At 37.3% G+C, this 18,686-nt stretch overlaps 1 protein-coding gene across 4 annotated transcripts in view; it reads right to left on the reverse strand.

Moving 5' to 3' along the window:
• Positions 1–19: 19 nt before the first annotated feature.
• Positions 20–18,686, reverse strand: part of RARS2 (arginyl-tRNA synthetase 2, mitochondrial) — an 87,950-nt gene continuing 69,283 nt past the window's right edge. For 3 of the 4 annotated variants that reach the window (XM_004454497.4, XM_058307133.2, XM_058307132.2), the window contains 7 exons: positions 17,987–18,111; positions 17,336–17,403; positions 17,144–17,253; positions 16,573–16,668; positions 2,102–2,176; positions 774–837; positions 20–138 (listed from right to left, as the gene is read on the reverse strand). In XM_004454497.4, the coding sequence (XP_004454554.2) occupies positions 52–138; positions 774–837; positions 2,102–2,176; positions 16,573–16,668; positions 17,144–17,253; positions 17,336–17,403; positions 17,987–18,111 (625 nt within the window). In that variant the 3' untranslated portion in view covers positions 20–51. Of the gene's footprint in view, positions 139–773; positions 838–2,101; positions 2,177–5,132; positions 5,239–16,572; positions 16,669–17,143; positions 17,254–17,335; positions 17,404–17,986; positions 18,112–18,686 lie in introns of those variants that run through there. The other variant, XR_011650094.1, reaches the window with a different exon arrangement.

Here is an 18,686-nt window from a genome sequence, read left to right on the forward strand (position 1 = left end):
AAGAGATAACTAGAATTCATTTAGCATTTTTAAGCACCTTTTAATTAGAAATTACATTTTGGATACAGGTGTTATTCCAAGAAGTTTCATTCCATTGGCTAGGACAGAACGGACAGCTCTGAAAAGATGAAGTCTGGCCTGCAAAATAAATCAAAGAATGTTTAAATATTCAATAACAGGTTGTAAGTGGAGAAATAGAATGTTTTAAAAAGTAATTCTTTCTTCAAATTTGAAAAAGTAGAATACTGCAAAGTACCAGGGAAGATAAATTCCTAGTACCCCTTACAGTAATACTAGTATATAAAGGATTGTGAAATAGGGAAAACAGTATCATCATATAGTCTTGCCTCAGATGAGAGGAATTTATCATTACAAGATTTGATATAAGAAAATGTGCTTCAGTCTAGTAGTTGCAAAGTATATAAACATTGATTTTATAGCCGAATTAGAATTACTACTAAGTCAGTACTAAAAGAATGCTGTTTTAGGAAAAATTTTACAAGAAGATTGACTTAGTAATATTAGTCTGAATACATCAAAGGTGTGTTTGATATTAATCTTACAACCTCAACTTAAAAATAGAGAAACCAGAGCACCATTTCAGGAGATCTGAAGAAAAGCAAAGTTTCATTTCTTAAATTGCTGTATGAGGATAGAACTGTTGTAGTTGAGTAGACTCAAATTAGTTCTATAGAAAGTTTCTACAATAGCTAGCATGAAATTTCTATCAAACTGTCACTGGCTGGGTATTATACAGAAAACACTCAACATACCTTAGCCACTTCTGGAGGACTGTCTTTTATTTGTAGTGTTTTATGTGCCACAGCTGCAAGATGACTGAACAGGGCAAAGAATCATTATTAGAACAGGAATTCCCTGTTGTAACATGTAAGTCTGATATTTAATCTTATTCTCTGAAGTTAAAAAGTAAAGCTATCAAAACCTATAGCCATTAAGGAATGTATCCAAAGTTGTAAAGTTGCACCTGGAATTCACTGCTTTTCTATAATGGTCAAAGTAAACACAATAAACTCAAGCTTTAGATTTTGGTCCTATTCTACCAACAGGTGACGAGTTTTTAAGATTATGATTTCACAGTTAGTTTTAGAAGCATAAGGGATTTATTTACATGTATAGCATGGCCTTTACCCCTTAGGTGCAGTGAGGAGGTAGGGTAGATACTAGCTATTATTCCATTATGAAAACATTGTGGACACTCTGCTTAAAACTTCTTTTCCGTTTGGTTCAGGCACCAAATGGAAGAATGTACTAGGGAAATGATGCTTATGATATTTGTCTTAATAATTAAATGACACTTTAAGACATTTTTCTTCTTTACCTTTATATGTCTAAGTGGAATTTAAAGAAAAAAGATCTTATTTAAGTCTGGAGACAACAAGGTAAAGTATAATCAAGAAAACAGTGACCACAGATTTCTGATTTCTAAGGATATTTTAAGTGAGGTTTCATTTCTTAAATAGCTTTATAGGAAGCTATAGCTGCTGTTGTAGTTGAGGAGACTCAACTATTCAAAGCTTCTACAACAGCTACCGTGAAATTTTTATCAAACTGTCACTGGCTCACCTCCCACTTCATTCTCCATCCTCTAAACGCCTTAGTATATAGCAGAAAGGCCAGTACATGCTTCATTTCTCCCAGGACTATGCTTGTTTCTTTTAAAGCATCATGTCCTTGCTCAACTCTGGGCTTTTCTTCCTTTCCTGCCAACTAGCTTTACCTGATTAATATCTACTCCTTTCCTCTGAGAAGCCTTCACTGGTCCCTCAGGACTGAGCTGAATGCCTTAACTGTCTCTTAGGTTCACTCTGTAACACGCATACTGTACTGTAACCTCCTATGTAGTTGTCGGTTTCCTTCAACCTTACATGATTGTCAGATTAGAAGGCTCAAATATCATTGAAGACTTTGAAATAGCAAGATGAAAAAAAATCCCCTTAATTTGATATTAACTGAAAGATTTGCAAATGCCATGGAACGCAATATACGGAGCCATTTATTTGTCATATATCCATTTTTGTCCCACATAACTAAGCTTTATGTAAATGGCTGAAAGCCTTTCAGCAGCAATATCTGAAAGTACCTTAGGGTTAGAAGGTAACTGACAATGTGTCTGGGTTCAAGGTCCTGAGATGATCGATAAAGCACTTCATCAAACCTAAAGGAAAGATGACAGGAGCAATTGGCAGGGGAAGAATGTTATTATAATAAACTTAAGACATTAAGACAGAGATCCTAGATTTAAGGTTGACTTAGCATCATTTAGAGTAAAACATATAAGGAAAGACCTTGTGCTCCTTTGAAGGCAAAGGCACATTTTTCTTATAAATTTCTTGGTAATAACTTTCTAAATCCATCTTGATATCCCTTAGGCCTAAGCAAAGACTCAAATTATGGTGTTAAACTGCATATAAAAAGCCTCTAAAAGAAAAAAACCCTCCAAATGTATAAAGTTGTAAATAGTTAACCTGTAAAGCATAAACAGTGGGGAGTTGGAGGGGTTTAGGAACAGTGTGTGTATATGCTATTGAAGTTAAGTTGGTATAAAATCAAATGTGATTGTTATAGATTCAGGATGTTAAATTTATGGCCCATGGTTAACCACAAAGAAAATATCTGGGGAAATGGACATGGCCAACCAATTTGGCTCCCATCTACCATACAGGAGGTCCAGGGCTTGATGCCCAGGGCCTCCTGGTGAGGGCAAGCTGGCCCACGTAGTGAGCTGGCCCACACGGAGTGCCAGCCCATGTGGGAATGCTGCCCCGTGCAGGAGTGCAAGCCAAAGCAGAGAGCTGGTGCAGCAAGATGACGCAACAAGAGACAGAGGAGAGAAGAATAAGATGACATAGCAGAATAAGAAGCTAAGGTGGCACAAGAGAGTGAGCTCCTCTCTCCCACTCCAGAAAGTCCCAAGATCAGTTCCCAGAGCCGCTTAATGAGAATACAAGCAGACACAGAAGAACACACAGCAAATGGACACAGAGAGCAGACAATGGGGGAATGGGGAGAAATAAGTAAAAAATAAATCTCTAAAAAAAAAAAATTTGAAAAATAGATACACAGGAAAAATGAGATGGGCATCAAAATGGTACAATTAAAAAACAAATATGAAAGTAGGCATTAATAGAATTTAGAGACAAAACATGGTTTGAGATCAAATAGTAAAATGGCAGAAGAAAGTCCTGCATTATAAATAGCTTTTAATTGTAAATGTATTATCTAACACATACAGAATTCTTCACCCAACATAACTAGAATACTCATTCTTCTGGAGTGTACATAATCATTCTCCAGGATAGACCATATGACAGCCACAAAGCAAGTCTCAATAGATATAAATTTATTGAAATCATACAATGTATCTTCAAGCACATCTGAATGAAGGTAGAAATGAGTAACGGAAAACTGGAAAATCCAACAATATGTGAAATTAACCCTTAAACAACCAATGAGTGAAAGGAGAAATGACAAGGGAAATTAGGAATAGCTTGAGGTGAATGAAGATGAAAAAAACATCCCAAGACTTATGGGATGAAATAAAAGGAAATGCAGATAAGAAATTTATACCTGTAAATGCTTACATTAAAGAGAAGAAAGATCTCAAATGAGAAATTTAACCTCATAACTAGAACTAAAAGAGAAGAGCTATAAAACTCCAGGTAAGCAGAAGGAAAGAAAAATTACAGCAGAGATCAGTGAAATAGAGAATTAAAAAATAATGGAATCAATGAAGCCAAAAGTCGATTCTGTGAAAAATCAACAAACCTTTAGCTAGACTGAAAATTAAAAAAAAAAAGAACACAAAAACTACAATAAAAAGTGAAAGAGTAAAGAAGAAAAAAAAATCAAAGGGGAGACTTTACTACAACTTCACAGAAATAAAAAATGATTAAAAGCAGATATTATGAACTGTATGCCAAGAAATTAGATAATCTAGATGTAATTGCTATAAACACAAAAACTACCCACACAGACTCAAGAAGAGAGACCTCAACAGACTAATAACAAATAGACTAAATCAGTCATCAAAAACCTCCTCCTAAAGAAAAGCTGAGAACCAGATGGCTTCACCGGTGAATTTTATCAAACACTCCAGGAAGAATTTACACCACTCCTGCTCAAACTCTTCCAAAAAACTGAAGAAGAGGGACCGCTCTAACTCATTCTATGTGGCCAACATTACCCTAATACCAAAGCTAGATAAAAAAACGACAAGAAAAGAAAATTACAGACCAATTTCTCTTATGAATAGAGGTGTAAAAATCCTCAACAAAATACTTGCAAATCAAATCCAACAGCACATTAAAAGAGTTATACAACATGATCAAGTGGGATTTACCCCAGGTATGTTAGGGTGGTTCAATGAAAGAATCAATATAGGACTTCTGGGAAAATGGTGGGCTAGAAACACAAGGGACTCTCTTCTCTGCGAGAAATATAGCTGGAAGAATGTTGAAACAGCCTGGAAAAAGTCTTCTAAGCTTAGGAAACAAGGCAAAGATTGGACACTGCCCAGAAGAGGAAGGGAAAAGGATGGTAATCATAAGACACCAAAATTGTGAGTTGAAAACAGCTACTGCTAACTGCGGCACTCTCCCCCACTATAAAGACACTTCAGAATCCTCAAGCCACTGAGCTGGCTACAGACAAAGGGGGCTCCAGGAAAACACTACCCCTGAGGACACAGCCTAAGGCTGACTCAGCTTCTGATCCACAAATTTGGTCTGCTGTGTCCCCAGCCCTTTCAGGCTAGGAGGGGCCACACCATTGTTTGCCTTGGGGGGCAGCAAGGGGCTAAAGGATAGGACCTGCCCTAATTCCTTTTCTACTAATCAGGACTAATTGTTAAGGACATAGAAGGGAGTAGAACTATTTCCTGTCCTGTAAAGGGAGGAGGCTGCCAGAGAAGGCTGGAGATGTGTCTCTGACAAAGTTTGAATAACAAGGCTCTTAGCCTCCAGGCAGGAACCTATATCACTTTGATCCAGATAGTGTAGCACACACACTCCAACCAGGCTTTGAAATGAGAAGAATGCCGAAGAGTACCATCTGCTGGTGGACCAAGGAAGGGCACTGGAAATTAAAAGTAAACAAGTGAGGCTTTTTCTGACCTTGATAGCTTTCCTCCTCATGGTGCTAGGGAGCAGGTCTGCAACCCATTACTGGATCCAGAACCCAGTTTTGAGCAACTAACAGGAACAATCCTTATGATCCAGGCTGAAACAAGAACCAAAGAGCAGTAATAACACACAGGCATCTACCACCAAACTGTATGAAAGAGAAATTGGGCATCTGAGTAAACTCACCATTCTAATCAGATGCCTAGACAACAGCAAAAAATTATGAGCCATACTAAGAAAATGGAACACTAGGCCCAAGAACATGAATATATTAAAGCCCCAGAAGAGAATGAGAATTTGAGACATTTAATTAATGAGATGCACACAAATTTCCAAAATCAATGAGTTGAAAGATAATAAGGTTAAAAAGATAAACACCACCAAGAAAACATGGAGTGAGCACAAAGAAGAATTTGAAATCCTGGAAAGTAAGAGAGCTCAAGAGAATGAAAGACACAATAGATGAGATAAAAAACAAATTAGAGGCATACAACAGCAGACTCGAAATGATAGAAGAAAGAATAAGTGATACTGAAGACAGAACAGCTGAAATTGAAGAGAGAAAAGAATGGAAAAAATTGAGTAGGGGCTCAGACAGGTGAATGACAATATGAAACGTAACAACATAAGTGTCATAGTAGTTCCAGAAGGAGAAGAGAATGGAAAAGGGGCCAAAAAAATATTTGTCCTGCCATAAACCCACTGAATGGACTGGGAGAATGTGTGGACTACAATGTAAACTATAGTCCATGCTGTGTAGCAGTTTTCATTAGAAGTTCTAGCTAGAGCAATTAGAGAAGAATAAAAATTAAAGGCATCCAGCACTGTGGAGTGCCGTGCAGCCTACAGGTGCTGCAGAGAGCCAACTCGGCAAGGCAATGCAACAAAAAAAGGGAGACAAGTAAAAGAAAAAAAACACACAGAAGAGCACAGTGAATGGACACAGAGAGCAGACAACAAGCAAGCCACAAAGCTGTGAGGGGGTGATAAATAAAAAGAAATACAGACACACAGAAGAACACACAGCTAATGGATACAGAGAGCAGAGAGCAAGCAAGCTGCAAGGGAGGGGTGAGGAAATTAAAGGCATCTAAATAGAAAAAGAGGAAGTAAAGCTCTCACTATTTGTGGGTGACATGATCCTATATTTAGAAAATTCTGAAATGTATACAACAAAGCTACTTGAGCTAATAAATGAGATCAACAAAGTGTGAAGATACAAGATCAACACGTGAACATCAGTAATGTTTTTGTGCAATAGTACTGAACAATCAGGAGGAAATCAGGGGAAAGTTCAATTTATGATAGCAACAAAATGACTCAAATACTTAGGAATCATTTTAATTAGAGAAATATAGGACCTATATGCAGAAAACTACAAAACAATGCTAAAAGAAATCACTGAAGACCTAAACAAATGGAAAGACATTCTGTGTTACTGGATTGGAAGACTAAATATTGTGAAGATATCAATCCTACCCAAAGTGATTTACAGATTCAATGCAATACCAATTAAAATTACAAAAGCCTACTTTATAGAAATAGAAAAGGCAATTACCACATTCATTTGGAAGGGAAAGTGTACCCAAATAGCCAAAAGCATTCTAAAACAGAAGAGCAACATGGGAGGAATTTCACTGCCTGACCTTGAAACATATTACAAAGCTACAGTGGTCAAAACAGCATGGTACTGGCATAAAGACAGACACATTGATCAGTGGAATAGAATTGAGAGTCCAGAAATTAACCCTCACCTCTATGGTCCACTGGTTCTTGACAAACCTAGCAGTCCATGTTAATGGGACAAAACAGTCTCTTGAACAAAAGGTGCTGGGAGAACTGGATATCTATAACCAAAAGATTGAAAGAGGACCTCTATCTCACTCATTATACAAGAATCAACTCAAAATGGATCAAAGACCTAAATATAAAAGCCAGGACCATAAAACTACTAGAAGAAAATGTAGGGAGACATCTTAAAGATCTTGTCTTAGGGGGTGCTTTCTTGGACCTTACATCCAAAGCACATGCAACAAAAGAAAACAGATAAATGGGACCTTGTTAAAATTAAATACTTTTGCACCTTACAGGATTGTGTCAAAAGGGTGAAAAGGTAGCCAACTCAATTGGAGAAAATAATTGGAAATCACATGTCCGATAAGGTTTAATATCCATGATACATAAAGAGATGTTACAATTCAACAACAAAAAAGACAAATGACCCAATTAAAAAATGGGCAAAAGACCTGAATAGACATTTGTCCAAAGAAGAAATAGAAATGGCAAAAAAACACACACAAAAAACACATGAAAAAATGTTCAACATCACTCATGATTAAGGAAAAATAAATCAAAACTACAATGAGGTATCACTTCACACTTAACAGAGGAGCCAGTATTAAAAAGACTACAAGTGTTGGAGAGGATGTGGAGAGACAGGAACACTTATTCACTGTTGGTGGAAATGCAGAATGGTACAGCTACTGTTGAGGACTGTTTGGCAGTTCCTAAGAAGTTGAATACATATTTGTCATGTGACCATTCAATACCACTAGTGGGTATATACCCAGAAGAACTGAGAGCAGTGACATGAATAGACATCTGCACACCTATGTTCATAGCGGCATTATTCACAATCACCAAAAGTTGGAAACAACCTAGGTATCCCTCAACAGATGAATGCATAAACAAACTTGGTATAGTCACACGATAGAATATTATACAGTTCTAAGAAGAAATGAAGTCATAAAGCATGTGTCAAACTGGATGAACTTGGAGAATATTATGTTGAGTGAAGCAAGCCAGACACAAAAAGACAAATTACTATATGATTGCGTTACTATGAACCAAATATATTGTGTAACATATTGCATGATTCCATTTATATAAAATGTAAATATAAATCAATATATAAAGATGAAATTTGATTACTGGTTATTTAGGGTTAGAGACTAAATGGTGTGGAGTTTTTCTTTTTGAAGTAATGAAATGGTTCTAAAACTTTGGGATGATGAATGTACAACACTGTGATTATACTAAAAGCCACTGATTATTCACATTAGATAGATCATAGGGTATATGAATATATCTCAATAAAACTGCTTAATAAATAAATTAAAAATTGTGCAAGAATAGCTAGAAATAGCAGCTATGTACAGCAAGGGAAACATTGAAAGATGAAGAATTTTCTTGTTTATTTGTCTTTTGTTTATTATTATTATTGAAATACTGAAAATGCTTTAATACTGATAGAAGTGATAAATGCACAACTATCTGACTATACTAAATGTCACTGATTGTACACTTTGGATGAACTGTATGCTTTATTAATATCTATCAATAAAATTGATTTGTTAAAAAAAAAGCCCAGAATGAGGGGAAAAAAGGATACAATGTAATATACCACATTAACAGAATTAAGAAAAAAAAAACCACCCAATCATCTCAGTTGATGCAGAAAAGGCATCTGACAAAATCCAACACCCCTTTCCTGATAAAAGCACTTAGAAAAACAGGAATCAGAGGAAATTTCCTCAACATGATAAAGGGCATACCTGATAACCCACAGCTAACATACTATTTAATGGTGAAAGACTGAAAGCTTTCCTCCTAAAATCAGGAACAAGACAAGGATAGTCACTGTCACCACTGTTCAACACTGTACTGGATATTCTAGCCAGAGCAATTAGGAGAGAAAGAAATGAAAGGTATACAGAGGAAAGGAAGTAGTACAACTTACTCTATTTGCATATAACATGATCTGCTATATAGAAAATTCTGAAAAATCACAACAAAGTTCCTACAGCTAATAAATTAAGCAAAGGGGGACGGCAGAATCCAAAAGCACATTATATAATGGTATATAATTCAAAAGAATTATATACCATGATCAAGTGGCTTTTATTCCAGGTATGCAAGGATGGGTCAACACAAGAAAATCAATTAGTATAATGAACCACATTAAAAAATTGAAGAAAAATCACATGATCCTTTCAATTGATGCAGAAATGGCATTTGACAAAATACAGCGTCTTATCTTGATAAAAGCACTCCAAAATATAGGAATAGAAGGAAGCTTTCTCAATATTGTAAAGTGGGTATATAAAAAACCTACAGTTAACCATTGTACTCAATGGTGAAAGACTGAAAGCTTTCTTGCTGAGATCAGGAACAAGACAAGATGCTCACTGTCACCAATGTTACTCAGTATTGTGCTAGAAGTTCTAGCCAGAGCAATTAGGCTAGATAAAGAAATAAAAGGCACCCAAATATGAAGGGAAGAAGTAAAATATTTGCTATTCACTGATGATATGATCCTCTATGTAGAAAATCCTAAAAAATCCACAACAAAGCTACTAGAACTAATAGATAAGTTCAGCAAAGTGGTGAGATAAAAGATTAATTCAAAAAAATCAATAGTATATCTATATACTACCAATGAGCATCTGAGGTGGAAATCAGAAAAAAAAAATTCAATTTATTATAGCGACTAAAAGAATGTAATATTTAGGCCTAAACTTAATCAAGGACATAAAGGACCTGTATTCAGAAAACTACAAAACACTGCTAAAAGAAACTTAAGATGACTTAAATAAATGGAAGGACATTCCATGTTCATTGGTTGGAGGACTAAATATCATTAAGATGTAAATTACACCCAAACTGATTAACAGATTCAACACAATCACAATAAAAATCCCAACAGCCTTTTTTGCAGACATGGCAAAGCCAATAATCAAATTTATTTGGGAAGATAAGGAGCCCAAAAGACAAAAATGTCTTAGGAAAGAAGAATGAAGTTGGAGGACTCTTACTTCCTGACTTTAGAGTATATTACTTAGCTACAGTGGTAAAAAAAAAAACCAAACAAACCCCCCAAAAAACAGCATGGTACTGGCATAAAGCTAGAGAGATTGGCCAATAGAACTGAATCGAGTACTGAGAAACAGACCCTCACATCTATAGACAAATGATTTTGACAAGGCTGTCAAGTCCTCCCAGCTGGGCCAGAACTGTCTATTCAACAAATGGTGCTTGGAGAACTGGATAGCCATAACCAAAAGAAAGAGGACCCCTATCTCACACCTTATACAAAAATTAACTTAAAATGGATCAAGGACCTAAATATAAAAGCAACAACCATAAAACTTGTAGAAGAAAATGTAGGAAAGTATCTTTAATATCTTATGGTAGGCAGTAGTTTCTAAAACTTTACACACAAAGCACGAGGAACAAAAGAAAAAATAGATAAATAGGACGTCCCCAAAATTAAACACTTTTGCACCTCACAGGACTTTGTCAAAAGGGTGAAAAGACAGTTGACTCAATGGGAGAAAATATTTGGCAATCACATATGCGATACAGGTTTAATATCCATGATATTAACAAAAACACTACACCTCAACAATAAAAAGACAAACAACTCAATTAAAAAATGGGCTAAAGACTTGAATAGACAATTGTACAAAGAAGAAATACAAATGGTGAAAAAACACATGAAAAAATATTCTACATCACTAGTGATTAGGGAAATGCAAATCAAAACTACAAGAAGAAATCATTTTACACCTATTAGAAGGGCCACTATTAAAAAGTTGGAAAACTACAAGTGTTGGAGAGGATGTGGAAAGATAGGAACAATTATTCACTGTTGGATGGAAATGCAGAATGGTATAGTCACTGTGGGGGACTGTCAGGCAGTTCCTAAGGAATTTGAATACAGATTTGCTACATGACACGGCAGTACACTACTAGGTATATACCCAGAAGAACAGAGAACAGTGACATTAACAGACATCTCACATCAATGTTCATAGTGGCATTTATTCACAATTGCCAAAAGATGGAAACAACCCAGATGTCCATGTACTGATGAATGAATATACAAACTGGGGTATATACACATCATGGTACATTATGCAGCTGTAATAAATGAAGTGAAGCATATGACAACATGGATGAGTCTGGAAGACATTATGTTGAGTGATACACATGCAAGGAAGACACAAAAGAACTAATATTGTATGATTGTCCTATTATGACCTAAACATGTTATGTAAACTCATGCAGTTCATAATTAGAATATACATCATCAGAAAAGAGAATGAATACAGAATGGAAAACTGAGGGCTAATCTATGCAGAATTGGTAAAAAAGTTGTCTTTGGAAATGAATGGAAGTGGTGAGGGCACATTATAGTGTCTGTGACTAGCAAAGCTATTATATGGGTATGACAATGGTTGAGAGGCAAAGTCTAAGGACTTGAATAATACTAGAAGGAAAACAAAAAATGTGAAATGGGATTGTATAACAGTGTAACCTCAAGTAAGTAAAATACAAATATGGGTGATAATGCATATATAAGACTGTTTTTACAAAATATAAACATAAATAAACTAGAGAGATGAAAACAGAAAAGCAGCAATGTATGATGGAAGTAGAGAGAGGCTGAGAAGTGATGAGTTTCTTTGCATGTGTCTGTTTTCTGTTTATTATTGTTATTGGAATAAAGAAAACGCTCTAATAATGACTGAAGTGATGAGTGCAAAGCTATTACCCCCACTCCCCAAAAAAGCTAAGTATAGAACTATCATATGGCCCACCAATCCCACACCTAGGTATATAACCAAAGTAACTGAAAGCAGGGATTTGAGCAGATATTTGCACACTGATGTTCATAGCAATATTTTATTACAAATGCAAAAGATGGAAGCAACCCAAATGTCCGTCAACAGAGGAATGGATAAACAAAATGTGATATATACATGCAATGGAATATTATTGAGCTGTAAAAAGGAATTAAGTTCTGATCCATTTGACAACATAGATGAACCCTGAAGACATCATGTTAAAGGAAATAAGCCAGGGCAGTGGACTTGGCCCAGTGATTAGGGCGTCCATCTACCACATGGGAGGTCCACGGTTCAAACCCCGGGGCCTCCTTGATCCATGTGGAGCTGGCCCATGCGCAGTGCTGATGCGTGCAAGGAGTGCCGTGCCACGCAGGGGTGTCCCCACGCTGGGGAGCCCCACGCGCAAGGAGTGTGCCCCGTAAGGAGAACTGCCCAGTGCGAAAGAAAAGTGCAGCCTGCCCAGGAATGGTGCCGCCCACATGGAGAGCTGACACAAGATGATGCAACTAAAAGAAACACTGATTCCCGTGCCACTAACAACAGGAGCGGACAAAGAAGACGCAGCAAACAGACACAGAGAAAAGACAACCGGGGGAGAGGGGAAGGGGAGAGAAATAAATAAACAAATGAATCTTAAAAAAAAAAAAAAAAAAAAAGGAAATAAGCCAGGCACAAAAGGGCAATTATTGTGTGATCTCACTGATATAAAATAATTTGAATAAGCAAATCTGTCAACTCAGAAACTAGAATACAGGTTATCAAGAGCTGAGGTGGGGGTAGATAGCAGGGCATTAATGCTTAATTCATACAGAATTTCTATTTGGGGCGATAGAAAAGTTTTGGTATTGCATGGTAGATAGTGGTGATGGTAGCACAACATTGTGAATGTAATTAACGCTACCAAATTACATATTTGAAAGTGGCTAAAAGGGGAAATTTTAGGTTTTTACATTTCTCTTACTAGAATAAAAATTTAAAAAGAAAACCATCGGACTATAAGCACAAAGAGTAATCCCTTATGTAAACTATGGACTATAGTTAATAGTATAATAATAATAATAATATTCTTTCACAATAGTAACAAAAGTACCACACTAACACAAAGTGTTAAAATAGGGAGAACTGTGTGTATGTGTGTGTGGGGAGGGGGATATGGACTCTGTATTTTCTGCATGATTTTTCTGTAAAAATTCTCTCTCTCTAAATAATAATAATAATAAAGCCTCCAGTTATGCTTAGTGTGATGGTTAGGCTAATGTGTCAACTCAAGCCAGGTAACTGTGCCCAACTGTTTTTGTCAAGCAAGCACTGGGCTAATTGTAATACAAGGACATTTATGGGCTTTAGTCATCAGTGAGTTTATTGCATAGATGGTTGATTATATCTGCATCAACCAAGGAGGTTGCCATCAGCAATGAGTGACACTCTATCCAAATCAGTTGAATGCCTTAAAAGGGGAAGGGATTTTAGCATTCAGACAGTATTTCCCAGCTCAACTTCTGACAGTCAACATCGCCCAGAAATTCATCAAGGACCTTCACTGGACTTTCACTGGAGCCCCTGGTTGCAGCCTGCCTGCGGAACCTGGACTTGTGCATCCTCATGGTCACATGAGACACTCTTAAAAATTTCATACTATTTACAGATATGTCCTGTTGATTCTGTTTCCCTAGAGAACCCTGACTAACATAGCGTGGTCCTGGGAGTGGTTCTTGAGGAACAGAATCTTAAACGGGATGTCTGAGGTACTTATGGGAGCTTTGCAATTGGCTCTCTACTCTAATTGGACTTAAGAGTAGTAATGACTCCCTTTCCAATAATCAAGAGGCCACTAACAGTCCCTGGCATGAGTTGGCAATGGAGATATGCAAAATATCATTACTGGATTCCCCTATTCCCATGCTTATGAAGTAGGCTAGCAAGACAGAGAATTAATAGATGCATCTGGAACCTGGCAAGAAGTCCATGGGGACATGAGCAACCCCAAGATGGCTGCTGGAAGACTCTCCCTAAGCTTCTGCCACTCAGAAGACTTCTTCCAGAAGCCAGGAGAAGCCCTGGATATTCCCCAAGGATTTTATCATTGGGCCCTCCTGGGAGATTGATGTGGGAAACAAGCAATCAAAACAGTAAACAGCTGGAACTCCTCCCCTACCATTAGCAAAAGGGTGGGATAATAAACAGTTCAAAGGCCAGGCACAAGGCCTGAACTAGCTCTCTTGCTCTCTCACGTGCTCTGTCACCTGTGGACCTGTGCTTGCTCTCAGCACACCACTCTTGTCATTTTTTCTCTGCCATGTGGTTTTGCAAGTAAACCTGGGGATTTATAACCTGTAATTGGAAATTGTAGCCTGTAAATCAGCCCTCTTTATCACTTTTGAGCCCCTTCCTCTCTACCTGGGACCCTGCTCTGTTATTTTCTCCCATTTCTTTTCCCTTCCTACCTGAATAAATTCCTGGCCTAACTCACCTGGTGTGCCCTTGAAATTCATTTCTGCAGCATAGACAAGAACCTAAGTGAAATTTGGTAACACAAGAAGCAAGGATATGTGTGTTTCAACACCTTAACAGAATTTTATGGAGTCAAAAAGTATAATGATGTTAGTTGGCTCCTCCTGAATACTCTGGATACAGTTTCAAAAGAAAGAGATAAGCTAAAGGCTTCAAATTTGAAACTTAAATGCCACATGAATGATTTGAAAGTTTCTACATGTGCTCTGAAAGAAAATCTTGTCTCTTGAAGCCACAGGCTTGAGATTCCTGAGAACCAAACTCAAACTCTCATTGTATGAGTAGCAGAATTACAAAGGAAACTAAAATCAACCCCTCAGGATTTCTGCGGTTAAAGTGAAGGCATTGAATGGAAAGGAATGGAACCCAGAGGATTGGGATGGAGACATATGGGATGATGATAATATTGGGGGGGATACTGGGACCCTAAACTCTGTGACTTTACCAGATAAACCTATGATGGCCGGCCTTGTGTAGACCACACTTTGTCAACCTTGTATCACCCAGCCTCCAGCCTGCCTCAGGGAGTCTGGACCTCCTTCCAGCCCTGAGGTGGGTACCAGCCAAACCGAAGCCTGAACTGCCCAGCCTCTGGTCTGCCCCATGGAGTCTGGACTTCCTCCCAGCCCTGAGGTGGATACCAGCCAAACTCCAGCATGCACTGCCCAGCCTCTACCCTACCCTGAGGAATCTGCCTTTCAAACTCTGCCTGAAGAGATTAATCCTGTTTCACCAGAAGAAAATCCAAAGGAATGCCCTGAGGTCAGTAGCTTGTAAGACATTTCTAATCCTTCTTCTTACCCATCCCCACCACCCTTCTTGTCTTCAACACCTATTACTAGACTAAAATCACAACAAGCCCCCAAAAGTGAAATACAAAGTGTGACCCATGAGGAAATACACTATACTCTCAAAGGACTGCAAGAGTTTTCCAACTTAATAGAAATCAGGGGAATATGATTGGGAATGGATACTAAGGGTATGGGAAGGAATATAAAGTTGGATCATGCTGAATTTATTGATATGGGCCCACTAAGCAAAAACTCTGGATTCAGTGTTGTAGCTCAAGGGGTTAGAAAGTACTCTTAATAGTTTGTTCAGATGGCTGACTGAAACATGGACCAAAAGATGGCCTAGCATGTCTGAGGTTGAGATGCCTGATTTGCAGTGGTGAACAGTAGAAGGGGGAATTCAAAGACTAAGAAAGATTGGAATGCTAGAATGGATTTACCATTTAAGACCTGTCCACCCAGCCCAGGAATGTCCAGAGGACACACCTTTAACCAGGACTGTGAGGACAGTTGGTTGGTAAGACTAACTCCATCTTCCCTGAAGAGTTCTGTGATTGCTCTTCTCTGTAATCCAGATATTATTGTAGGGAGGGCTGTAATGGAATTAGAATACTTGAACATTATGGGGATGATTGGATCTGGGACCCGAAAAGGTCAAGTATTGGCAGTTAAATCACCAAACTACTGCAATGAAAGGTAGATTGAAAGCAGCACTCAAAATAGTCTGAGTTGTATAGAGTTATGGGGCTGGCTAATATTTCATGGGGTACCTTGAAGTGAAAGAGATGGGCAGTCTACTGACTAATACACTTAGATAGTTAATATATAATCTGTAAGCCAGCAAACAGAATCTATTCTCAATTCAAGGAAACCAAGTTGGTTTATTTTTTCTTACAAATTAGTTAAATATGAGTAAACTTAACCCCTGTCCTCAGGAAAAAACCAGTTACCATTATGTGACATTCTGAGGAAAGTGCATTGTTTTAACTATTCCCATTCCTTCCAGAGACTCTTTTCTACTTACAAGTCTGTTTTCACCAATATGCTTATGAGAGCTAAAAGGTATCTATGTATTTGAAACTTAACTGGAAACAAGAGGCAAATGAAATACTTACGGTCTTGGGGCGGCAGTGTGAAGGCAGAGATTCTCCTTTACTAATCACGGAGGGTAAGAATATGACATCTTCCCAAACTAAAATGTTAGACTTTTTACCAGGCTTCACATTTTTATACCATGGGCTAGAGGATGCCCAGCATCTGTGCTAATTCAGCAGTGATAATATTTTTAAGACCCAGGATTGATCTTGAGTATGGGTGTAATTCATGCCCTCAGCCCTCAAGGGGCAGACAATCACTTTTCAGTCATACTTAGGAAAGTGCTCTCAGCAGGCAGAAGGCAGTAGCCAGCTACTGGCATGTTCATTCTAGTGGCCAGGAAGCATGAGCACAGTCATTTCACTAAGCAGAAACATGCTTAACACTGTAAATGCTTCATACCTGAGAAGATGTTGTAGAATTGAAACAGACTGTGGTTCTTGTAAACAAGCAGTGTTGAAGTCATTTAGATAACCACATCCAAAAGTCTCTTCTAAACTGTTATAAATAATTGTAAAAACAGCAAAGATTAAACAAGTCATCCAAAGACACATAGTTGCAAGTGATGAACATCTCCATATAATACACACATTTGTTGTCTTTATGTAGTCCTAGATTTTGTAGCTAACGTTGACCTGACTTCTCTATTTTCCCTAAATCTGTTTCTTTAAACTGTAAAATGGAGGTAATAGTATATTCTTTGGCAGCGTTATTTTGAAGATTAAATAATATAATATATTTATTGAATGCCTAAGAATAAACCCATATATGGGTTTATTCTTAGGCATTCAATAAGTAACTATTTTTAAAAAAGAAAAGAGAACAGGAGGGCTACTTACTTTAAACTAGATTTAACATGAGATTTGGAGAAGCCTAGAAAGCAGGACCCTTAGTCTTGGAATTGCAACAGCCAAGTCCCACCCAGAGAAGGGCAGAGCAGAGTGGCCAGTGTTTCCCTGCAGTCTCTTCTCACCTGTGGAGGCGGGCATGCGTGTACTGTAGGAAGACTCCTGTGTCTCCGCGACTCTGGAAAACACGATCCCAACTGAACCGATAGTCAGATAACAGTGAACCCTTGAAATCCTAAAATGACAAGGAGTAAATCTTCAGCTCTGGGAGATGTTCTGGTGCCAAACAAAAGGGTCTCATAGGAGTCTTAACAGACCTGAATAATGAGAGCTGCAAGCCCGACCCTCTCTGCAGTCTCCTGTGGGTTCTCAAGTTCCTTAGTTGCTGAAACAGAACAAAGAAGCTATGTTTAATCTGCAAATCGCATGGATTGAAGCAGAGAGAAAATCTGCCGAAAATGTATGCTGACAGTATTAATAACAGGTTCACAGTGGGCAATTCACTTTCTTAATTTAGGCCAGTTTACCTTTGATACTATTTCCTTTGTCTACATTAAAAGGGGAAGAAGAATCACTGATAAATACAAAAATACAAGTTTATAATTATATCCCTTGTAAGACATTAGATAAAGCTGATACTAATTTTTGCAAGGGTAAAGACTAAACAAAGCCATAAGAACTTGTGACTTGCATCCAATTATATAATACAGGAACTTGGTAACCCCTTGGACAATGTTGAATCTGTCCATAAAAACAGGACCAGGGTTTTATCAGTTCAGATTATTGAAGTAACTCTTGGGCAGCAAGTCTAAAAATTCTGTTATCCCAAATCAGTGAAACTACTTTTAACAAGATTAGTGAAAGTTCAATGGAGAAACAGTCATAATAAATCACACTGCACAAAAGTCTATCAAAACATAAAAGTGGCACGTAGGTTTTGACTATAACAACAATGTAAGTGAATTCACTCTTAATGGAAGTCATATTCTGTAGCATTCTTAATTGAATCTCATTTAAAACATCTTCTAGAAAAGTAACATCTCCTCTTCGTGTCTTCATTCCTTGTACTACCCCAAAGGGCACATGCTGGCACCTGAAATGGAGTGAGCATTTAGATAACTGAAAAATAAAGAGATGGTGATCAAGCATATAGTAATAACTCCCCCTTTTTAAAGAGGATGAAAAATGTTTTAGTTGTTGAAATATGTTGGTAAATTGAGTAGTTTACATTGTAGTAAGAGATACATGGTCATTTACAAATAAACTATTTCCCAAATATTCCACTATAATCCATCACAAGGCCTTGAAAACCATACAGAATTAACATGATATGGTGTCATGATTATACAAAGGTAGAATGAGAGACTCAATGACTAGGAAGTATCTGTAATTGCAAAAGCCTTCTTAAGAAAATACGATTTAATCAAAATATTCATAAGACATGCAGATTTATGCAGTTTATTTTGAAATATTACAATGTAATTCACTATGTCTAAGAAAGAAACTTTTCTGACACTTAAAGTAAAAAACCAAATAGAAACAAAGGGAACGTGATCACAATAAGAATCAATTTAACAATTTTACAGCTAAAAATGAACAAGAAGTAGAAATAGTGAAAGACAAATATATTATTTTAGGTAATTCATTTATAGAGGCTTATTAACTTAA

Source organism: Dasypus novemcinctus, chromosome 11, assembly GCF_030445035.2.
Source record: "Dasypus novemcinctus isolate mDasNov1 chromosome 11, mDasNov1.1.hap2, whole genome shotgun sequence".
Taxonomy (NCBI): domain Eukaryota; kingdom Metazoa; phylum Chordata; class Mammalia; order Cingulata; family Dasypodidae; genus Dasypus; species Dasypus novemcinctus.